Source organism: Myxocyprinus asiaticus, chromosome 13 (assembly GCF_019703515.2).
Source record: "Myxocyprinus asiaticus isolate MX2 ecotype Aquarium Trade chromosome 13, UBuf_Myxa_2, whole genome shotgun sequence".
Lineage (NCBI taxonomy): Eukaryota > Metazoa > Chordata > Actinopteri > Cypriniformes > Catostomidae > Myxocyprinus > Myxocyprinus asiaticus.
Window position 1 is genome coordinate 15805167 of NC_059356.1, and position 21697 is coordinate 15826863.

The window sequence follows — 21697 nt, forward strand, 5'->3', positions numbered from 1 at the left end:
GAACAACACGAGTGTGAGTAAATGATAACAGAATTTTAATTTTTGGGTGAACTACCTCTTTTAAAGGAAAGGTTCACCCAAAAATGAAAATTCTCGCATCATTTACTCACCCGCAGGCCATCCCAGATGTGTAAGACTTTCTTTCTTCAGCTGAATACACATGATGATTTTTAGAAGAATATTTCAGCTCTGTTGGTCCAAACAATGCAAGTGAATGGTGATCAGAACTTTGAAGCAACAAAAAACACATAAAGGCAGCATAAAAGTAATCCATAATTGTTTTAATCTGTGTCTTCTGAAGCGATCTAATCGATTTTGGGCGAACTATTCCTTTAACATGTTTAACGAGCATGTGGGTTTTTGTAACAATTTAAAACTTCAACATATAGTTTTTCCTGGATCTCATTGGTTTTACAGATGTTTGGAAAACACCTTAAGGCAATTACAACCTCCGTCCAGCCTTTGGCATCTTGTATCCTTACCCACCCTCCCTCCATTTCTCTTTCACTTTCTCTTCCCTATCCTTGTTTCTCTGCTCTGAAGCCTTCAGGCCAAACAGTCTTTTGGTCTGAAGTTATCATCACGGCATAATCTTGTTTGTCTGAGGAAATGATCTATCTCTTTAGAGAAAAGCCTCCAAATAGGAGACGCTTTGGTAAATACTTAAACAACCCATTTTATGGTTGTCCAAGGATAAACCGCACAGCACAACCCTTGAATCATTTATTCAAATAAACCACGCAAGAGGTAAAAGTCAACATTCTGTGACATTAGGCAAATCTTTGGTCAACAAAGCTACACCGATCAGCCACAACATTAAAACCACCTGTCTAATATTGTGTAAGTCCCCCCCGTGCCGCCAAAACAGCACCAACCCGCATCTCAGAATAGAATTCTGAGATGATATTCTTCTCACCACAATTGTACAGAGCGGTTATCTGAGTTACTGTAGACTTTGTCAGTTCAAACCAGTCTGGCCATTCTTTGTTGACCTCTCTCATCAGCAAGGCATTTCTGTCCACAGAACTGCTGCTCACTGGATGTTTTTAGTTTTTGGCACCATTCAGAGTAAATTCTAGAGACTGTTGTGTGTGAAAATCCCAGGACATCAGCAGTTACAGAAATACTCAAACCAACCCATTTGGCACCAACAATCATGCCACGCTCCACATCACTGGGATCAAATCAGAATGCTGTTCTGAGATGCAGGTTGGCACTGTTTTGGTGGCATGAGGGGGACCTACACAATATTAGGCAGGTGGTTTTAATGTTGTGGCTGATCGGTGTATATACATTACGTTAGATTATGCGTTGATTTTTGAATAAGCATCTTATGAAACTGAATCATTCATTTGTTGCAGCCTAAGCCATTTCACTGAAGTAGGTTAAACAAATGATTCAAGCCTAAATCAGCTATAAACCCACAGTAGATAAGCAAACACATCACACAGTCGTCTGGTCTAGGTTCAGCACTCCCACAGCAAGCCGAATGATCCTTTTACTCTAGTGGAGATTGGAACAAAGAGATTATGGGATCCTTGTGGTTGGTGATGACTAAAACACTGCGAAACTTGTCAAATAATGTCTTTAGCTGGGATCGACGCATATTCTCATTGTACATGATCTCTTTCAGGTGATGATGACCTCTGAAGTAATGCAGCAGCCTAAAGAGAGAGAACATGAGAGTGTTCAGCTGTACTGCAAACCATACACATTAAAATATTACTACAGAATAGAGGTGAATTGTCATTCAGATATGAAGTCTTTCTGCTGTAAAGTCTTTATTTTTCACCCTTCTTGACGATATTTAATATACATTTTGATATTTATCTAAATTTATTCTGAAAAGGCCTAAATTAAAACTTTTTCTTGAAAACAACAGAATCATTATTTTGACCCAAAAGCCACAATGATAATAAAACATTTTTACTAAATGAGCACAAGGAAGAATAACTATATTTAATAATTTTCATGATAGTGGCACATTTAGATGCACATTTTTACACCAATTATACTAAAAGGAATATTCTGTGTTCAATACAAGTTAAGCTCAATCAACAGCATTTGTAGCATAATGCTGATTACTACAACAATTAATTTCAACTCATCCCTCCTTTTCTTTAAAAGAAGCAGAAATCTGGGTTACAGTGAGGCACTTACAATGGAAGTGAATGGGGACCAATCCGTAAACGTTAAAATACTCACTTTTTCAAAAGTATAGTCACAAGACATAAACAATATGCATGTTAACATGATTGTAGTTGATAAAATCACTTACTAACCTTTTCTGTGTAAAATTATAGCCAATTTTACATCTTTGATGATGTAATACCAACAAAACCTACAATCCTAAAATGACTGCAAAAATGACAATTTAAACAACTTTACAGCTCAAATAATAGACGAGTTTTAACAGAAGAATTGATGTAAGGGCTTTAATAAAATTATAAGCTTTAAATTTCTGCCTTAAAACCCTCTAAAAATTGGCCCCATTCATTTCCATTGTAAGTGCCTCACTGGAACCTTGATTTTTGCATTTTCTTTTTTTTTTTTCAAGAAAAGGAGAAACGAGTCTAAATTCATTTTTGTGGTAATCAATATTATGCCACAAATGCTGTCAACTGAGCTTAACTTGAATTGAACCCGGAATATTCCTTTAATAAGCCAAACATGTGCGGTCATATAAATGCATTAAACTGTGTTCCTTTATCAGTGTAAGGTCATTACTGGTGTAAGAATAAATCAATAGACACGGGTTGATTTTTGCCCATTACCCTGATTTTGCATTATTGTAAACAACTTAACCAGCATTCTTACTGGCTTATCCAATCTACACAAGTGTTGTGTGCATGCCTCTTCATTGTTTGACGTCAAAAGCAGAAGATAACGCAATTATTTCAAATCTAATGTAAATGCGGTTTTATTGCTTTGTCTGCTTTTTTAAATAAGCTGATTTTGGGGAGTAATCAGTGTATTGCTGTTGATGTAAACGGGTTCCATGAAGGAAAAGCAGCAAAGAATAAGTGTCTCCAAACTTTTGACTGGTGCTGTATATGCACCATTGTAACGCTAAAAGTAATAAACAGCAATATTTAACTTCATAAAATTTATTTTTTACTCAAACATTTTAATACATGAAAAATGCCACACAGGGACTTGATCAGATTTGAGTGATATAGCCATCAAATAGCTGAAATTCGTTATTTATGTCAAATTGTTAAAATGGACAGTTTGATTCACAGACATGAATTGAATTTACCAACTCTTACTTGTTTGCCCTAGATTAGTTAAATGCACAAACTATAAGAGAGCCTTTTTGTCAGATTTCCGTCACCTGGCAAACAAGCGCAGGTTCTCTGGGTTCTGTGCAGCTGGGACACGGAGGACGGCCTGCCGCTCGTGTTCAGACAGGCTGACCAGCACAGTTTCTGTCTTCCTCTTGTTGAGAGGAGAGTCTCCTCCGGTCTGTAGCTCAGCATTTGAGTCATCCATACTGGGACTCGTCAGAGTCATGTCATCGCTGCTTGCTGCAGAGAGAAATGGAGAGAAACTCCTGAGAATTCATTTCATATTCACATGTGTGTAAAATGTTACTTTGATGCTACTTGGAGTTGATTGGGCTACATACTCAGAGAACCAAAACTCAGGGCACTGGGTGTGCTCAGACTTCGGCCTGTGACTCGTGTGACTATGGGTGGCTCTTCCTCAATAGGCAGGACAAGCAGACAAACGTATGTATGGAGTTGAATTAGAAGTCGGTGCTGGAGCATCCACACCACCATCTGAATCAGCTGGGCCTGTTCACACACACACACACACACAAGGTCAAATCCCCTTGTTAAAAACCAGAACGGAAAATACATCCTCAAAGGTCAAGTATATAATGGAACAGAATTGCAAAAATAGGCATTACACTTTTTACAAACAGGCTTTCCGAAGTGTTTACACTCTTTGCACGTCAATTGTACGTACAAATTACATAATTATAGTTTTCTATGCGATTTTAACTACTGTACATTGTAAAAAATGTCTGTAATTTAAATGGTAAAAGACATGCAGCAGAAATAAATGTTAATTGATTAACTAGTATTAACTGTAAAGTACACAGTAAATTTATTTTTAAATATATTTTAAAAGAAAATACAGTATTTTACAATAAAATGTTGTAAAAAAATTAAAAGAATTTCTGATGTAAAAAGTATGATTTTCCTGTAAAATTTATGGTAAAATTTTACATTGTTTAACAAGAGAGTACATGTACTTTTTACTGTAAATTATTGTTAAAATTACAGTAAAAAACAATAATCGGACATTCCCACAATTCCCTACATGAGCCATCATATTTCATTATATTTTATGGGAATAGTTATGTTTCTTCTTATTTTTAATATCACTTATCTACATTGGGGTGTTCTGTGTTATATTTGATGTAGTTTAGTTCATGTTTATTGCATTATTTTAATTTCACATGTGTTACCCTGATGGTGTTTAGTGTTTGTGTGAGTGACACTGAGCGCTGACTCTACATGTTTATCGGTCATTGCTCCTGGAAGAGCCATTATTGATGAAATCCATGTTGTCATGTGCTCTTTTACGGTGATTAACAATGCATTATAAAGTAAAAAGCAGATTTTTACAATTTCAGAAAGTTAATATCAAGTTTACGATGTTTTTTTTTTTTTTACTGTAAATGTATTTTTATAGTGCCAGCGTGGTCATGTAAATTACAACAGTTTTAAACTGTAATTTTTACAGGTTGTTCTGTAAAGCTATTTTACATAATTATTCTGGCAACCACAGCTGCCAGTTTTTTTTTTGTTTTTTTTTAAACAACAAGATTTTTTTTTTTACAGTGTAGGTTAGGGGGATGCATTTTCACATAACACATTTAAATACACCTTTAAAAGAATAGTTCACCCAAAAATGAAAATTCTGTAATCATTTACACTCCCTCATGTTGTTCCAAACCCGTGTGACTTTATTCTGCTGAACGCAGATATTTTAAATGATGTTCTGTTCACTGATTTCAATACAAAAGAACTTGATAGTGACTCTTTTTAAAGCTTGAAAAAACACCCATAAGTATATCATAAAAAGTAGTACACGCGACTTGCCTAAATTCCTGTCCACACATGCAGCGACTTAGTCGCTTGATGTCGCTAGTCTCTGTACTGTGAAGTCGCTACTCGCTAGTGGGCATTTCTACTGCTGTTGCTCTAACGTTATTGGTGGACTGCACGTCTGGCCATGTCTTTTGAAAAACTGATCACAGATGAGGCATTTTGCCAGTAAAACCAAGATATCACTCTAATTTGACAAGGATTCAGTTTTATTGTCCCTAAAAATGCTGATTCTGCAGGGGAGAATGTTTTCATATAACCTGCAGCAGTGCTCAATGCATCATATCATTAGTAAGATGAACGATCTATCAATGTACAAATTAAACTCACTCCGATTGCAGACAGTTTCTTTTCAATGCATCGTTTTTATTATATCCATGCATGTGGTTGCAGGTGAATTACATAGAACAGTGAAATCGATCACAGAAACTTCTCTGTCTTGCCTGCACTTGACTCCATTATCTCGAAAGTGACGGATGACATGAGCTCTACTGACATCCTCTTCACTCCTATTGGTTGTTGCTCCCGAAAGTCACTCCTCATTTGCATAAAGTCAAACTTTTGTTGTGTCGCTCGTCACGTCCACATCTAATCACCAGAGGTCACTGTCACTCGTGTCGGTGTCGCCAGCTCTTATTGAAAATGAATGAGAACTAGTCGCTTTGTTGCTGGAAGTCGCTGCATGTGTGGCTTAAGGGCTTCAGGCTGGGTCTAAAGCCCAAAGTATACCTTGGACAGACGCGAACACTGAGCACAAATCTTGTCATCAGCAGAGTGCTCGAGCATTGAGTGAGTGCAGACCGATTTTTAAAACCGCGTGTCTTTGAACACGCAGAATGCGTATGCGCCTGAAATTATTTGCATGAATTAGTGTGTCCACAGGGTGGCAAAACTCGCATTTGAGCTGTTGCTGTCACGAAGAAGCGCTAGATGTAATCGCCTGTTAATAACAGGAAACGAAGGTAAAAACAACAACAGTGGATGTGCATGTCAGGAGTGAGTGCATGTGTGTGGAGGTCAGGAGGCACCTGCATTTGTATAACTCGAGTCTGAAGGACTATAAAGACACCTTTATGGGTCTAAACTCCTGAAGAAAAATAGTGTCTTATAACAGTTGTAGCGCGCACCGTCAAATGGAGTATACTTTGACAGGCTTGTGTTAAACAGTACAGACGCTAAGCGTTCGTGTCAAAATCAAAGTATACTTTGGGCTTACCCGATAGGTTGGTATAAGAAACAAATTGATAATTTTTATTTATTTTTTAATTTTTTTTCCTTTTTCTCCCAATTTGGAATTGCCAATTCCCAATGTGCTTTTAAGTCCTCGTGGTCACGTAGTGATTCGCCTCAGTTCGGGTGGCGGAGGACGAATCCCAGTTGCCTCAGCGTCTGAGACCGTCAACCCGCGCATCTTATCACGTGGCTTGTTGAGCGCGTTGCCACAGAGACATAGCGCGTGTGGAGGCTTCATGCCACCCACTGCGGCATCCACGCTCAACTCACCATGTGCCACACCGAGAACGAACTAGTGAACTCCAGGGGTGGTAGCCAGCGTCTTTACCACTGAGCTACCCAGGCCCCCACAAACAAATTGATAATTAAAACATTTTTAAATTTCAATCGTTGCTTCCACCCAGCGCTGAATTTTTGTCTCACGTGACGTTCATTTCTCTTGTGTACAAAGGAGCACCATTGCACTTACGTCACTGATGCATTGACTGCTGGCAGGAAGCAATATTTTAAAGTTAATAAAGTTTTAATTATCAATTTAATTTTTACACAAACCAATCAATTTGCTTCAGAAGACATTAATTGATCGAATGGAGTCATGTGGATTACTTTTATGCTGCCTAAAAATGCCTTTTGGACTGTCAAACAGCCAGCAGCCTGATGGCACCTGTTTACTTGCATTGTATGAACAAACTGAGCTGAAATCTGCTTATAAAAATCTTAACTTTGGTTCTGCTTAAGAAAGAAAGTCATACACATCTGGGATGACTTAAAGGTAAGACAATTATGAGAGGATTTAAATTTTTGGGTGAACTATCCCTTTAAGTGAGTCACTATCAGATGCTACTGTATTAAAACTTTATTAAAATAAAAGAAAGTCATATGAGTTTTAAACAACATGATTTTCATTTTTGGGTGAACTATTCTTTAAAGATGTAAGCAGGGACACAGGAAGTGTATTCACGGGACTGTAAATGCAGTGATAACTGTTTTATAGGTCTGGGAGATAGGACGATGTAATCGGATATCGACGATATCTGACAAATATCCTGATGCCGATATCGAAGCTCACTGACTGATGTTCGACAATATTGGGAAATGACAAAACAATGAAGCTGGGAAGTCACCAAATACATTAAATAGTGGCCCAGGGTTTGAAATCAGCACCCGCGAGTCACGACCGGACAAATGCGCGTAGCGCATTTCATGCGCAGTGGCAGGTAATTTTGCTCTTCTACCCACCACTGTGACAGGCGACCTGCAAGATGTTTCAGAGTGACACATGACAAGAAATGCTGTTAGACACAAAGACACGTGCTTTAAGAAACACACTTTTTAATATTTTTAAGAACAGGGAACAGAAAAGCCATCGATGCGCGTGTTTGATTCGCTGTTTGTTTAGACCGTGTCTTGTGGAACACGAGCATGTAAAAAGTTCACACTCTTTCTTCTATATTTCAGTTGTCTGAAAACAGTTTGCAAGAATAGTTTGTACTGTATATGAGAATTCTGCAAATGACTTAAGATATTCTCAGGAGGTGCTTGAAGTTTAGTTTGCTTTTTTCCATGGAACATTTTGAGCTTAAAGGTTTAGTTTACCCAAAAATGAAAGTTCTCTCATCATTTACTCACCCTCATGCAGGGTTGGGGAGTAATGGAATACATGTAACGGGATTACGTATTTAAAATACAAAATATAACTGTATTCCACTACAGTTACAATTTAAATCATTGGTAATTAGAATATAGATACATTCAAAAAGTATTTTAATTACTGAAGAGATTACTTTGCATTTTATTGTCATTTGTTTCATTTAATATTTAGTCCTTTCAGATGGAAAACATTTATACATATAAATGAAGCGATCCAAAGTGCATTTGAACAGCGGGGAAACACTTTCTTATGATGTGTTACATTCATACGAGCAGACAGAGAAGTAAGTTTGAAGTAAGTTTGGAGCAGAAGAAATAGAAATAAACTTGAAATAAAGGTTTTTCAGAGAATGTATTTTTAACATGTGTATTTTGTCTTACTGAACTGGCAGAGTTTTTATAGTCAAAACAAGTGGAAAAATCTACCAGTGCTGAAGAAGTAATACAAAGTATTTAGAATACGTTACTGACCTTGAGTAATCTAACGGAATATGTTACAAATTACATTTTACAGCATGTATTCTGTAATCTGTAGTGGAATACATTTCAAAAATAACCTCCCAACCCTCATGCCATCACAGATGTGTGAGTTTCTTTGTTCAGACGAACACAAATGAATATTTTTTGAAGAATATTTCCACTCTGTAGGTCCATACAATGCAAATGAATGGTGGCCAGAACTTTGAATCTCCAAAAATCATATAAAGGCAGCATAATCCATAAGACTCCAGTGGTAAAATCCATGTCTTCTTAAGCAATATGATAGGTGTGGGTGAGAAACAGGTCAATATTTAAGTCTTTTTTTACTATAAATCTCCACTTCTACATCCACATTCTTCTTTTTTAGAATTGTGGCCATTCTTCATGTATATCTCCATTTGCCACCTACTGGTCGGGCTGGTCAAAGGTGGAGATTTGTAGTTAAAAAAAAAATAAAAAAAATAAAAAAAAAGGACTTAAATACTTACTTTTCATTTCACTTCTGAACACATGGATTAAACCACTGGAGTCATATGAATTATGTTTATGCTGCCTTTATGTGCTTTTTGGAGATTCAAAGTTCTGGTCACCATTCACTTGCATTGTATGGAGCTACACAGCTGAGATATTTTTCTAAAAAGCTTTGTGTTCAGCAGAAGAAAGAAAGTCATACACATCTGGGATATCATGAGGGTGAGTAAAGAGAATTGAGAGAATTTTCATTTTGGGGTGAACTATCTCTTTAACATGCATTGTGAACGCAACTCTGCAGGTTCACAAATAATAAAATAATACAAAAACACCTTGATAAACATGAATAACTGCACAACTCAAAATACAAGCTTATTTACTGGCCAACGTTTCAATAAATAAGCTTGCATTTTGAGTTGTGTTTTAAATATGATTCCTTCATATATTTATGCAAAACCTTCTAAGTTTATTAGGTGTGCATTTACTCAATTGTCTTTTCAAAGGAACACTTTCAGGAAGGATTTAAATAGAACTTAATATAACTTTATATAGGCTATAAACCTATGCTTTTATTAGCATTTTACATATTATGATTTCTTTCTCAAAAACGGGATAAGCATATCATAGAAGTTTAATGGAGCAAAAATGAACTTCAGATGTTTTTTTGTTGTTGTTGTTGTTGTTGTTGTTTTTAGTATTCATCCAAATTAAAATCTCCCAAACAGAATAGACTTTCAGACCCTAATGAAATTCATCTGCTGTACTCCGGACTGCAAGTCTGCCTTCGGTGTACTGCAATGTATACAAGAGTTCATTTTTTATAAAAACATTTTTAAAGTTTATTTCTTTTTGCCGTACAGGCTTGCTTTTTTACATGAAAGTGTAAAATAGCCCACCAGTCGATTTTAAACAGAGCAATTTGTGCTGACTTCACGTGTTAAGGTGGACCATTACGTTTCAATTGCTAGCTGTCTCAATATTTTCTGTAACGTATAGTCAAATGTAACAGTGTGCGTGCTCCAGTTTAAATGAGTGTTCTGGGCGATATGTTTGTTTGTTCTTCTTTTTGGAGTTTTGCTGTGTTTTATATGTTTTTTTACGATGTGATAAATATGACACGCCCCCAAACAGCCCACCCGCTTCTGCCCCAAAACATCTTCCCGCTCCCCTGGATGCAAGTGCATGAATTCATTATTTTTACCAACATACAGTTGAAGTCAGAAGTTTACATACACCTTAGCCAAATACATTCAAACTCAGTTTTTCACAATTCCTGACATTTAATTGTAGAAAACATTCCCTGTCTGAGGTCAGTTAGGATCACTTCTATATTTTAAGAATGTGAAATGTCAGAATAATAGTAGAGAGAATGATTTATTTCAGCTTTTATTTCTTTCATCACATTCCCAGTGGGTCAGAAGTTTACATACACTTTGTTATTATTTGGTAGCATTGCCTTTAAATTGTTTAACTTGGGTCAAACATTTTGGGTAGCCTTCCACAAGCTTCTCGCAATAAATTGCTGGAATTTTGGACCATTCCTCCAGACAGAACTGGTGTAACTGAGTCAGGTTTGTAGGCCTCCTTGCTCGCACATGCTTTTTCAGTTCTGCCCACAAATTTTCTATTGGATTGAGGTCAGGGCTTTGTGATGGCCACTCCAATACCTTGACTTTGTTGCCCTTAAGCCATTTTGCCACAACTTTGGAGGTATGCTTGGGGTCATTGTCCATTTGGAAGACCCATCTGTGACCGAGCTTTAACTTCCTGGCTGATGTCTTGAGATGTTGCTCCAATATATCCACATAATTTTCCTTCCTCATGATGCCATCTATTTTGTGAAGTGCACCAGTCCCTCCTGCAGCAAAGCACCCCCACAACATGATGCTGCCACCCCCATGCTTCACAGCTGGGATGGTGTTCTTCAGCTTGCAAGCCTCACCCTTTTTCCTCCAAACATAATGATGGTCATTATGGCCAAAAAGTTCATATTTTGTTTCATCAGACCAGAGGACATTTGTCCAAAAAGTAAGATCTCTGTCCCCATGTTGACTTGCAAACTGTAGTCTGGCTTTTTTATGTGGTTTTGGAGCATTGGCTTCTTCCTTGCTGAGCAGACTTTCAGGTTATGTCAATAAAGGACTCGTTTTACTGTGGATATAGTTACTTGTCTACCTGCTTTACTTGTCTCCCTGTTCAACAGTCTTGTAAAGTTGTCTAAATCGTCCCTTTTGAAGTGAGAATACTTTTTTAGATGGATGAAGGCCTGATTATGCATTGCAGATATAATTCTAGTGAGTGGAGTTTGATCCATGTGTACAGTCTTGTGGCTATAATTTTGAAACTGTGTTTTCTAATATTTATCACCTGGCCTTACTTCAGTTGTAAGTGCCTTATTGTAACTGCAATTTTTGAGGGACAATTCAAAATAATTTTCTGTGGTAACTGATATGATGCCACAAATGCTGTTGCTAAAGTTTAACTTGTATTGAACCCATAACATTCTTTTAATACAATACTGTTTGGATTTAATCAAATCTGTCCACTAGATGGTAGTGTGAGACTAATTATTAATGTTGTCTTGGACCAACTACAACTCAACAGTGAAAGATGAATGCTTAAATATCATTTTATACTTTATATGAATAAATTGATACTGTTATATGCATTGCATTTTGGACTCTAGAGAAAAAATTAATGTAAAACAAAATTTTACTTGATAGGTCAATTTTGTCAACACAAATTTTAGTGCCGGCTAGACAAATTCTTGCCTGAAAGTTTGAAATAGTTTTAGAAGTTTCAAGTTTGATGGTTATACAGAAATTATAGTAAGACAAACAGCCAGCAAGCTAGCTGGATAGATAGACAGACTGTCACAAATATAGTCTGATAAAGCATCAGACAGATAGAGATAGAGAAACAGATCAAAGGCCTTTTTGCGGGTTTGTTTACATTTGAATTTTGACTGTTGGAGTTTGAATTAACAAGCATTCCATTGCTCCATTTGGACATTCCGTCAATGTAAGTCTATGGGATTTTTTGATCATCAGCTGTGCACAAACCGTAAGTCTGATCAGTTATAAAAGACATAGCACACTATTTCAGAACAGTACCAAGTTTGGTGGATGTAGTTTAAAAGCTTGAGGAGCTATCATCAGAAATGTTGGCCTTCGTTAAGGGATAAAAAAATAAATAAATAAATAAACAAAGTTTGTAGAATAACAGTATGTTGGCTTCATCAAGCCACCATAATTACTTTAAAAGGGTGCTGTAAAAATGTCCTGTAGATGTCAGTGCAGCATCAAATTTGAAAGAACAGCCTTTTTGCAAGCTGAAAAATGCAGCTTGTCCTTGTCAAACCAACTAACTATTTTCTGTGTGTGATCAAACATGGACAAGTGGACAGTGGAATATAGTCTTTCACCTGAAGGAGAGCTAGTTCAGCGTCTTGAGCCAACTGCTGCAGGTTCTTCACGGCTGAGCAGGTTTTGATGAGACACACTAGAGCAGGAGAGCAGTCCAGAGAGAGCTGAGCCAACAAGACCTTCTCATCGTCCAGCAGCAGCAGTGCATGATACGGCCTGCAGAGTGCACAATGTGTAAACTCTACTCGCAGTCCGAATTACTCTTCAGGAGTAGAACAACGCGCTTGATAATGCAGGGAAACAGGAGAGACTGAGAGAGAGGAAGGAATGCAGTGCCAAAGCTCACAGCAAGGTGACCACACCTTCTGACAAATGAATTTCCATGATTTTTCCAGTCATTTATGATTACTGGATAAGGATTTTGTTTTAAATTATTATCATTACTACAGGAAATTCAATCACAAAGAGCAGTTTCTAGCATAAACAAATTTCTGTTACTTCATATATACATACTAACGAATATATATATATATATATATATATATATATATATATATATATATATATATTTCTTTAGACATGAAAAGCACAATTTTAAAATTCCTTTCTGTGACAGTGAGGTGGTTCTGTGTTGTTTCATTCAGCGCAATTCATAACCTAATGCAAGTATGCGCTGTATTCTCAGCGTTGCCGCAAGGGGGCGCTACAGCAGATTTAATTTTTTCAATCAACAACTGTCATGGCGGAGCAGCAATTTGAGGAGAATTTTGCCGAACAAGTTAGATTACACAAACATATTTTTCTGTCGTCTTTTTAGCAAATACAAAAGCACACACTCCTCAACTGTCAACATGTTGACTCCACCATATCTGGTTTCGTGGCACCTAAAAAACTCTTTCGCCTCCTTGTGGTCCGAGGTTTGTAACCGCCAGAGCAACGCAAGAGCGCACGTAACATTAATGGCACTTTTCCACTGCAGTTTCTTGCCGCCTTAACTTGGGTGGGATTATAGGCTGATCGTCATAGTTGCGCCTCCTCTACTGCCATGACATCATCTTAAACATGACACAAACATTACTGACCATAAACAATAGCACGACTGCTAGCTGTTAGCTACTAGCTCATTGTGCTGCATAAAGCAGTTTTTGCATGGTAATTTTACACAAGTGTAACAGTTAAATTGGCCTGGTTGTTTTAGAAGCAATCTTTCCAGTAGCTGGTCAACTTAATAAAGTGAAGCTTTCAAGCAGAATATAGAGTTAACGTAACAAAACATACCATCCTCCATCGTGGACTCCAACAACGCCGAGTCCAGGGCACTCTCCCTCCCATTGTTTGCTGGTCTATTGCCATAGATAGTGTCCATTTGGTCGAACCACTTCCACTTTCTTCTGTTTTAACCACTCCGGCTGTTGTGGTCCTTGATGGTTCTGTAGTCACTTTTAAGTTTTTTTTACTTTTCCCTACACTGTTGGTAGGTCCGGTGGTAGCCGTGTGCGGCCAACAGCTGAGAAACTTACTGAAAGACTTTTTTGTTTCGCGTCGTTTCGTTCGTCGCTAACGAGAGAAACATCTGCACCTCGTTTATTGACCACGGCATGGATTTGCACACAGACATTTCTTTTTACAATTCGAAAGTCGTGTGAACAAATGATATTGCTGTCGCTGTTGCTAACTTTAAAACTAGCGGGTTGATGTCCCATGGTGCAAATCCAGTGATGCTGGTAGTGACGATTTTCTCTGAACAATCAGTGATCTGCAGGGTTTTTGACGTTACATTTAGTATCGGCTCGGCTTGCTTGGAACCTCGACTGAGGTGGTACTAAAAAAAGTACCAGGTACCAGGTACTATCCACAGTGGAAAAGCCCCAAAAAGCGAGCAGAGTCGATTCGAGTCGAGCTGGACCTTGCAGTGGAAAAGCCCCATAAGTATGTACAGCAGGACCACGCGTTGGCCATGTGTTGGCAATTCGCATGTTTGGGCCCATACTAATGATCTGATTATCATTAGTGTTATTTAATGTAATAATGCTATTTAATAGGCCTCAGTCTTTTGTTTAGTCTAGAATATGGGCAAAAGCAAACTTGTCTGCAACACATTTATGAACACTAAAAAAAAAAAATACTATCAGTTTCAAGGTTTAAGGATTTATGTAAAAGTTACACTATTTTGCTATATCATGTCATGTTTATAGCACATGTTGCTGTATCACCTTTCTTATTCAACAATTATATCTCTAACCCTAACCATAATTTACCCGTAAAAATAAGGGAGAATTTATAAGTTAAGAATGTTGTTTAAGCCCATAGCTCCAGCCCTAACCCTTCTATATGATAATAGGGCTGATAGGGATTTTGACATAGGAACACATCCTACTTAGGTAAATAATGTTAAAGGAATATTCTGGCTTCAATACAATTTAAGCTCAATTGACAGAATGTGTGGCTTAATGTTGATTACCACAAAAATTTATTTTGACTTTCCCCTCATTGGAAGTAAATGGGGCCAATTTTTGGAGGGTTTTAAGGCAGAAATTTGAAGCTTATAATTTTATAAAAGCATTTACATTAATTCTTGTGTTAAAACTCATGTATTATTTGAGCTGTAAAGTTGTTTAAATCGTCGATATTACAGGCATTTTAGGGTTTACAGCATTACGTTGTCACACTAAAATTATGTTAAAGCATATTTTTTGTGTCTTGTGGTTATACTTTGAAAAAAGTGAGTATTTTAATGTTTACAGATTGGCCCCACTGACTTCCATTGTTAGTGCCTCACTGTAACCCAGATTTTAGCTTTTTTTTTTTTTTAAAGAAAAGAAGGGACGAGTCGAAATAATGTTTACGGAAATCAACATTATGTCACAAATTTTGGCGGTTGAGCTTAACTTGTACTGAACCCGGGATATTCCTTTAAGGGTAACACTACTCACCTGTCATAGGCCTCTTTCAGGTCTCTTGCTAATTTACACTTGGGAAGGATCTTGCGAAAAGGGGACTGTGAGGTACCATCCGCTGCAGTAACAGGTAAACAGCATGGTGAAAATCATGTTACAGCTTTGGTAAATATTAACATTATAGATCTTGAGAGAAATAAGATCATTACTCTCAGTCATGGTGGTGACCTCATCCTGCACTGCCAGCATGAGCTTGGCCTCTCTGGTGAGGTACTGACATCTGCGCTCCTCATGCTGCAGGGCTATGGCAATTCGGCGAGACAGGTTATACATACAGTTGATGACTGAAGCTTCTGCATTGGCCTGTAGGAGACAGCAACTGAACATAAATGAAAGAGACAAACAAACAGTTAATGTTCAATTGGTTTCATATTTTTTTCATGCATTTTTAACTTTGTGTCCAATAATTTTTGGTGTCCACTAACAATTCAAAATACTACTACTAAAATTTTTATGAACATTTTTGTATGTCTACATCTAAATTTGCAGAGTAATGGGGGGCTTACTGCCAGGGGTAGTGTACCAGGGAATGGGAGTGGGCATGCTGGGAACTGATAAAGAGTATGAGCATGCGTGATCAGAAGCATGAGCTATGAGTCAGCACTTTGTCATGCTAAGTCATGGTTGTACATGGGTGGGTCTGCTCATGGACTGTCTGATTGTGCAGACAGCAGGGTCCTGCCCCCGTCAGTCCATCTGATAGACAGCATGCTCAAGGCTTATCACCAATAGTGCCCTTTCTGAGAAACTGACTCACTATACAGTGGACCCAAACTATATTTGCACACTTAAAATTTGAATATGTATACCATTGTATTAAATAAGAAAATATTTAAACCAAGTGGTGTCTGCAAACAAATGATGCTACATTTGTAAAGTTAAAATTTCTGAGCCATTTTTGCAATTACTTTTAACCAACTGGTCGATATAAATCAGAATCAGAATGAACTTTATTGCCAAGTGTGCTTACACATACAAGGAATTTGTCTTGGTGACAGAAGCTTCTAGTGCACAACAATACAATACAGAAACAAGACTTGATTTTTGATCAAATCAAAAAAATTTAATAAAAGTAAAAAGCAAATAGAAAATATAAGTATATATAGAAATACACAATAAGACAATATATACATGCGTATGTACAAATACAAATCTGTTATAGACAGACAGTGCAAGGAAATGTAATGGCAGAAGAGGTATGGTATGTTGGATAAATATAAATAGACTAAGCTCTGTATTGCACATAATTATTGCTTAATGGGGCAGTTTTAACTGTTTCTGTGCCTGACGGTTCTGGTGCTCAGTGCTCTGTAGTGCCGTTCAGAAAGCAACAGTTCAAAAAGGAAGTGGGCTGGGTCAGTGGGGTCCAGAGTGATTTTTCCAGCCCTTTTCCTCATTTTGGAAGTGTACAGTTCTTGAAGGGAGGGCAGCGGGCAATCAATAAGCCACTCAGCAGCTGCAGAGGACAGACTCAATGACTGCTGAGTAGAACTGTATCAGCAGCGCCTGTGGCAGGTTGAACTTCCTCAGCTGGCGAAGAAAGGACAACCTCTGCTGGGCCTTTTTCACAATGGAGTCAATGTGGGTCTCCCACTTCAGGTCCTGTGAGATGGTAGTGCCCAGGAAACTGAATGACTCCACTGCTGCCACAGTGCAGTTCAGAATGGTGAGCGCCATTAGAAAGGCATATGAAGGCTTGATGTTAGGTTACTGTCTTTATTCTTAAACATCTCAAAAGGTTATAAGTCATCAGGATACCATGAATAACATGATCACAGGCTAAGAGCTCCACCTTCTGTTAGAGAGAAAATAATGCTGGGCTACCACTAGGTCTAAAGAAATACTCCACCTATTGACAAATGCATTGCATTTGCTGACTTTTTTTTTACCTGAATTGCCAACACAGATTCATAATGAACAATTAAGCTACAGGGAGAAATGTTACAGTTTGTAATTCACCATGCCTTGTATGATTTATGAATTAAATTATAATGAATATCATGATGTTATCAACACAAAAGCTCAACACAAAACTTGTACTGTTTTACTGACAATGGCAAGATAATCTATTTCCACGTACTTAATAGTTAAGCTTTACTACATAAATGTAAGAAATACTACCAAGTTTTTTGTAAGATTGCTCAGTACTCTTTGTACAGCATTTATTAATTTACCTATATTTAATGATAAAAAGATTAATAAAAAAAAAATATTATTGCTTTAGAATTATTCATCTTCCTCATTTGTGTCTCCTTCCTGAATGACAGTTTAGAATAGCAATGAGTAGAATTTAATTCTAGTTACTAATGATATTCCTTTCCCTCATGTCTCCAAAACAGACCCCTCTCCCAAAAGAGAGCTGCCCACCATGATCCTGTTTAGTGTTGTTTTTGCATTAAGGGTAAGAGAAAAAATACTTTAATAAAACATGCACTTAAGCTGGCATGGACAAGTTTGTGCAAAAAATTGTATACTTAATGTTATCCCAGTGTTCATTAAAAAAAAATGTTTTTTGATTTAATTGAGCTATCTTTAACCAAAGTAAATAAAAACAACTAAATATTGAAGTTTTATTTAATTTGGTTAAAAATGACAATTCTTATGATGGAATTTTGTTATGAAATTAAAACATCTTAAAAATAGGCTAAAATATTTTTCGTTTTTTGAGAATGTTCCAATCTTGTGTGTTTTAATATTAGCAAGGAAATCTGACCTTAGAGGAGTTAACATGGTCAGTGTCATAATTTTTCTTATTTGAGTAGTGACCCAGAAAAAGTGCAGAAGCTTAAATATTTTATTAATGATTACAGCTAATGTGTTTTAGGGTTTACTTAATGACTTTCAACATTTTGCACACCAGTGTTTGAGCCCCCAAAAAGTATATGGACACTTATGCCACACTTAAAAATGTGTGAACGTCAATGCATTAGATAACAAAATATCAAACCTAGTGTCAATTTTGAAAGACAGCACAAGAAAACTTTTAAGCAAAACATAAAAAAAATAAATAAATAAATAAAAAAAACATTTTTAGGTTCTAAATAATATATATATATTTTTTAAAAAAACACAATATATAGACTGTTCAAAGTTAACACTTTATACGTAGTGTGATGAACGACATCTGAGATTAGGACACCTGAACTTGAGGGCAGCTGAATACAAAAACAGATGAACCATCAAGTGGTGTGTGTTCATCTCAGCCTGTGCCTCAGAACACTCTCTCTGCCCCAGCCTAAGGACAATACTCCCTCACCAGAAGAGACCCCCACAGCAGTTTTTCCTAATACTCTGATGAGGAAGAAATGGGTCTCGGTGCCTGAGTCCACTGCTGATCGCATTGAGGCATCCAAGTCCACTGCCCTTCGAACTCTCTAGACACCGCTGGGTCAGTCCCTTCCCCAGTGGCCAACGAAGAGGTGCTTTGACCTTGCTCTCATACAGGTCTCCTGCTGCCTCATCCTCGCTCTGGTCTTCTGAACCGTCTTGGTCTTCTGAAACATTTTGTATCACTGTTATGTAGGATACCACAAATAGATTTTTTGTTCTTTCTGTAGAATGCTTGTTGTCTACCCTTAGACCAAAACATATTTTGTTTATTGGCCTGATTTCTCTCGGCTCTGCCCCAGTGAAGAAGCATGGTAAAACTGTTCATACTGATGGTGTACCGCAAACTGCTAAGCTCCACGTAGATCCTGGAAACTTCAAGGTGAGAGGTTCTATGCAAAAAATTGCTAATGTATTTTAGTGCAGTGTTTACAAATCATTCTCCCATCTCACTTTAGTGTTTCACTAATTTCTGACTCACCCAATTCTTGTTATGGAGCATTTTGCTCAAGAGGCTGATGAGGTGAAGGAGACATCCAAATAAGAAATACTGGAGGTTATGAATTCATGAAGTATTGATAGTTCATTAACTACGTACTTTGTCCCATAACATCCTCGTGACTCTTGCAGGTAATTTCCCTGCAGAAGTGCACGTGGCCGTGGACAAGTTCCTTGCAGCTCTCTCTGCCACTCTTGCTGATAAATACAGATAAGCGCATCATTCAGCAGCTCTGCATGTATCTGCATATTGAGCCACTTAAGAGCATAAAGTTAAAATGGCAGTTGCAATTAATACAATCTATAACAACCAAGAATGTCTCTTCTCTGTGTGTATTCAGACAACATTAACCAAATCAGTAGGCCTATGAGTTTACAACGTTATTGATCCCCACCCATATAGGACAATTGAAAGTATAGAGTTACAAGATGCTTTCCACAGAGAACAAAAACATAAAATTCAACAAAAATACAGTAAGAAACCCATTACTATAGAAACTTCTGGACAAAATGCAGTGAAAACAGTGATTAAATAAATGGCCGAAATAAAAAGAACTTAGTGTAACAGGTATGAAAGTATATTTTACATACACATGTATTTGTCATTTGTAGAATTACACAGAATTTTCATGTGTACCTTATGTGTGTCTCTGCCTGTTTAATTTTGACTGCAATCCTGTGCAGAACAATTCTCAGTCTTAACTCCTCCTTTTCTTTTTCAGCTTTGTAGTAATGGAGAAGCAGGCTTATGCTTAGCTACAATTAATCTGTTTTCATCTGTTTGTGATATTATTTCCCCATACATTACAACAATATTTTATTTTCTGTCTCTCATATGAACTTGAAACACATGCTCACTATAGCACACCATTTTTATTTTACAGAAAGTTACAAAGGGAAATCTTGTATATGGTTTCAAGACCAGTCTAATTTTATTTTCATCAGGTATGTTTCTTTCTTTCTCTCATTTTAACCATGTTAAATCATTTCATGACTCCAATGCCTCTCTCTCTCTCTCTCTCTCTCTCTCTCTCTCTCTCTCTCTCTCTCTCTCCTTTCTGCTTTGTTGTTGTATGGGAGAGAAAGTTACAAAGGGCGAGTTTACACACTGTTTTAAAACTGGTCTTTTATTTTCATCAGAATAAATCATGAATTGACCCAACCACAGATGTTCAGTATCTACCTAAATTCATCATAATAACTCATAACGTGGACTACACCAGTTACACTAGTACAATTGTTCTATTACATAGGTCAACGAATATGAATTTGTAGTGGTTGGTTAAATATCTAACACTCCCATAAACAACAGCTCAATTTAGAATGAGAAAGATTTCGTCTTCCATGATACACAAGTCTTATAACCGCCTGCTCATAGAATAAAACGCAGGGGCATGCTAGTGGTTTATGAACATGTCTTTAAGGAATATTCAGAGATAAGTTAAACAGACAGCATGTGTGACCAGTATGTGATATTTAATGGGCTAACTTTCAGTGCTATGACAAGATTACATGTCATTTCCATGTTTGGCTGTATTTTCACATTATTTTCATGTCGACTATCTGGGACCTCGCGGGGCCTCAGGCTGAGAGGCCAGCGGAGGCATGACACTAAGAAACAAGGCACTGCAAATGCAAAATTGATAGATAGACAAACAGCTTGAATGTGTACAGCACAGTTCCCTGGGCCCCTCCTCAGGGCTACGCCATGCCTCCAGAGACCTGTAAACCATAATCACTGGCCCTAACAAAAATTAACTTTATATAATGCTATAATAAAAACTATATGAACCATATAAATCATATATGACAAACAATGATGTATTTTAGCATAACTACACTTAGCGTCTATCTCTTCACATGAATGAGTGTGTGCCTGTGTGTGTTTTGGTCATATATGGCTCCCCTTAAGTGTTCATGAATTTATATAAATTGATTCTATTATATTACAATATCTTAAAGTTGCCAAAAGCCAGTAAGAGCACAACATGACAATGTGGGTTATAAGCTATCCCTTTCACAGAGTCAAATATATATAGTAAATATATATATAGTAAATGGTTCACAAACACTGTAGTGGTGCACCCAAAAACAAAAGCAGGAAAAGTCAAAAGGGACAAAATGTAAAAAACAAAAAACTAAATAAGAGACAGTTGGATGCTAACATCTGTTTTTGACATGTTGTGCTGTCTGTGCTGTAGTTCATGTACAAGTATCTTGTTTCAGTATTATCTGTTTTATTTTGAGTTGAAGTAGGGCTATCAGCCTATCACAATTAGGAAATGTGTCTTAATTGTCGTACAAATAATTGCGAGTAATGATTTAATAGTCTGTATTATGGCTTGTTTTAAGATGTATGTGTGTTTAATATACATACACATAAAGAAGTCCTTAATTCATATCTGTGTCCAGAGGCAATTCTTGGGACTCTGGGGGCCCTAGGCAAAAAAAAATAAAGTGGGCCCTTTGCAACCCCCTTCTGCAACCCTAAATCACAGTGATGATGTACAGTCCCGGCAGGGTGGGTCAGATACGGTGGTCTGCGTTATTCTCAGCTGTATAGCGCTTAGAATCTGCCCAAGACCAGATTTTGTGG

The 21697-nt window shown here is 37.2% G+C and overlaps 1 protein-coding gene and 1 long non-coding RNA gene across 4 annotated transcripts; one reads left to right on the forward strand and one right to left on the reverse strand.

Annotated features, from left to right (window-relative positions):
* Positions 1–260: 260 nt before the first annotated feature.
* LOC127449973 (GATOR complex protein NPRL3-like) lies at positions 261–15777 on the reverse strand. The gene is made up of 6 exons (XM_051713642.1): positions 15426–15777; positions 15253–15334; positions 12379–12535; positions 3629–3797; positions 3335–3527; positions 261–1664 (listed from the first exon to the last, which is right to left on the reverse strand). Exons 1-6 carry the CDS (start codon positions 15601–15603, stop codon positions 1499–1501), a joined length of 945 nt encoding a protein of 314 aa, XP_051569602.1. The 5' UTR covers positions 15604–15777; the 3' UTR covers positions 261–1498.
* LOC127449992 (uncharacterized) lies at positions 15260–19973 on the forward strand. 3 transcript variants are annotated; one of them, XR_007898888.1, is made up of 4 exons: positions 16685–16942; positions 17616–17677; positions 18511–18985; positions 19234–19973. It is a non-coding gene; the product is annotated as an uncharacterized LOC127449992 (long non-coding RNA). The 3 variants fall into 3 exon arrangements; XR_007898889.1 differs by lacking the exon at positions 16685–16942 and adding an exon at positions 15260–15346 and having other exon boundaries at positions 18511–19973; XR_007898887.1 differs by having other exon boundaries at positions 18511–19973.
* The last annotated feature ends 1724 nt before the right edge of the window (positions 19974–21697 follow it).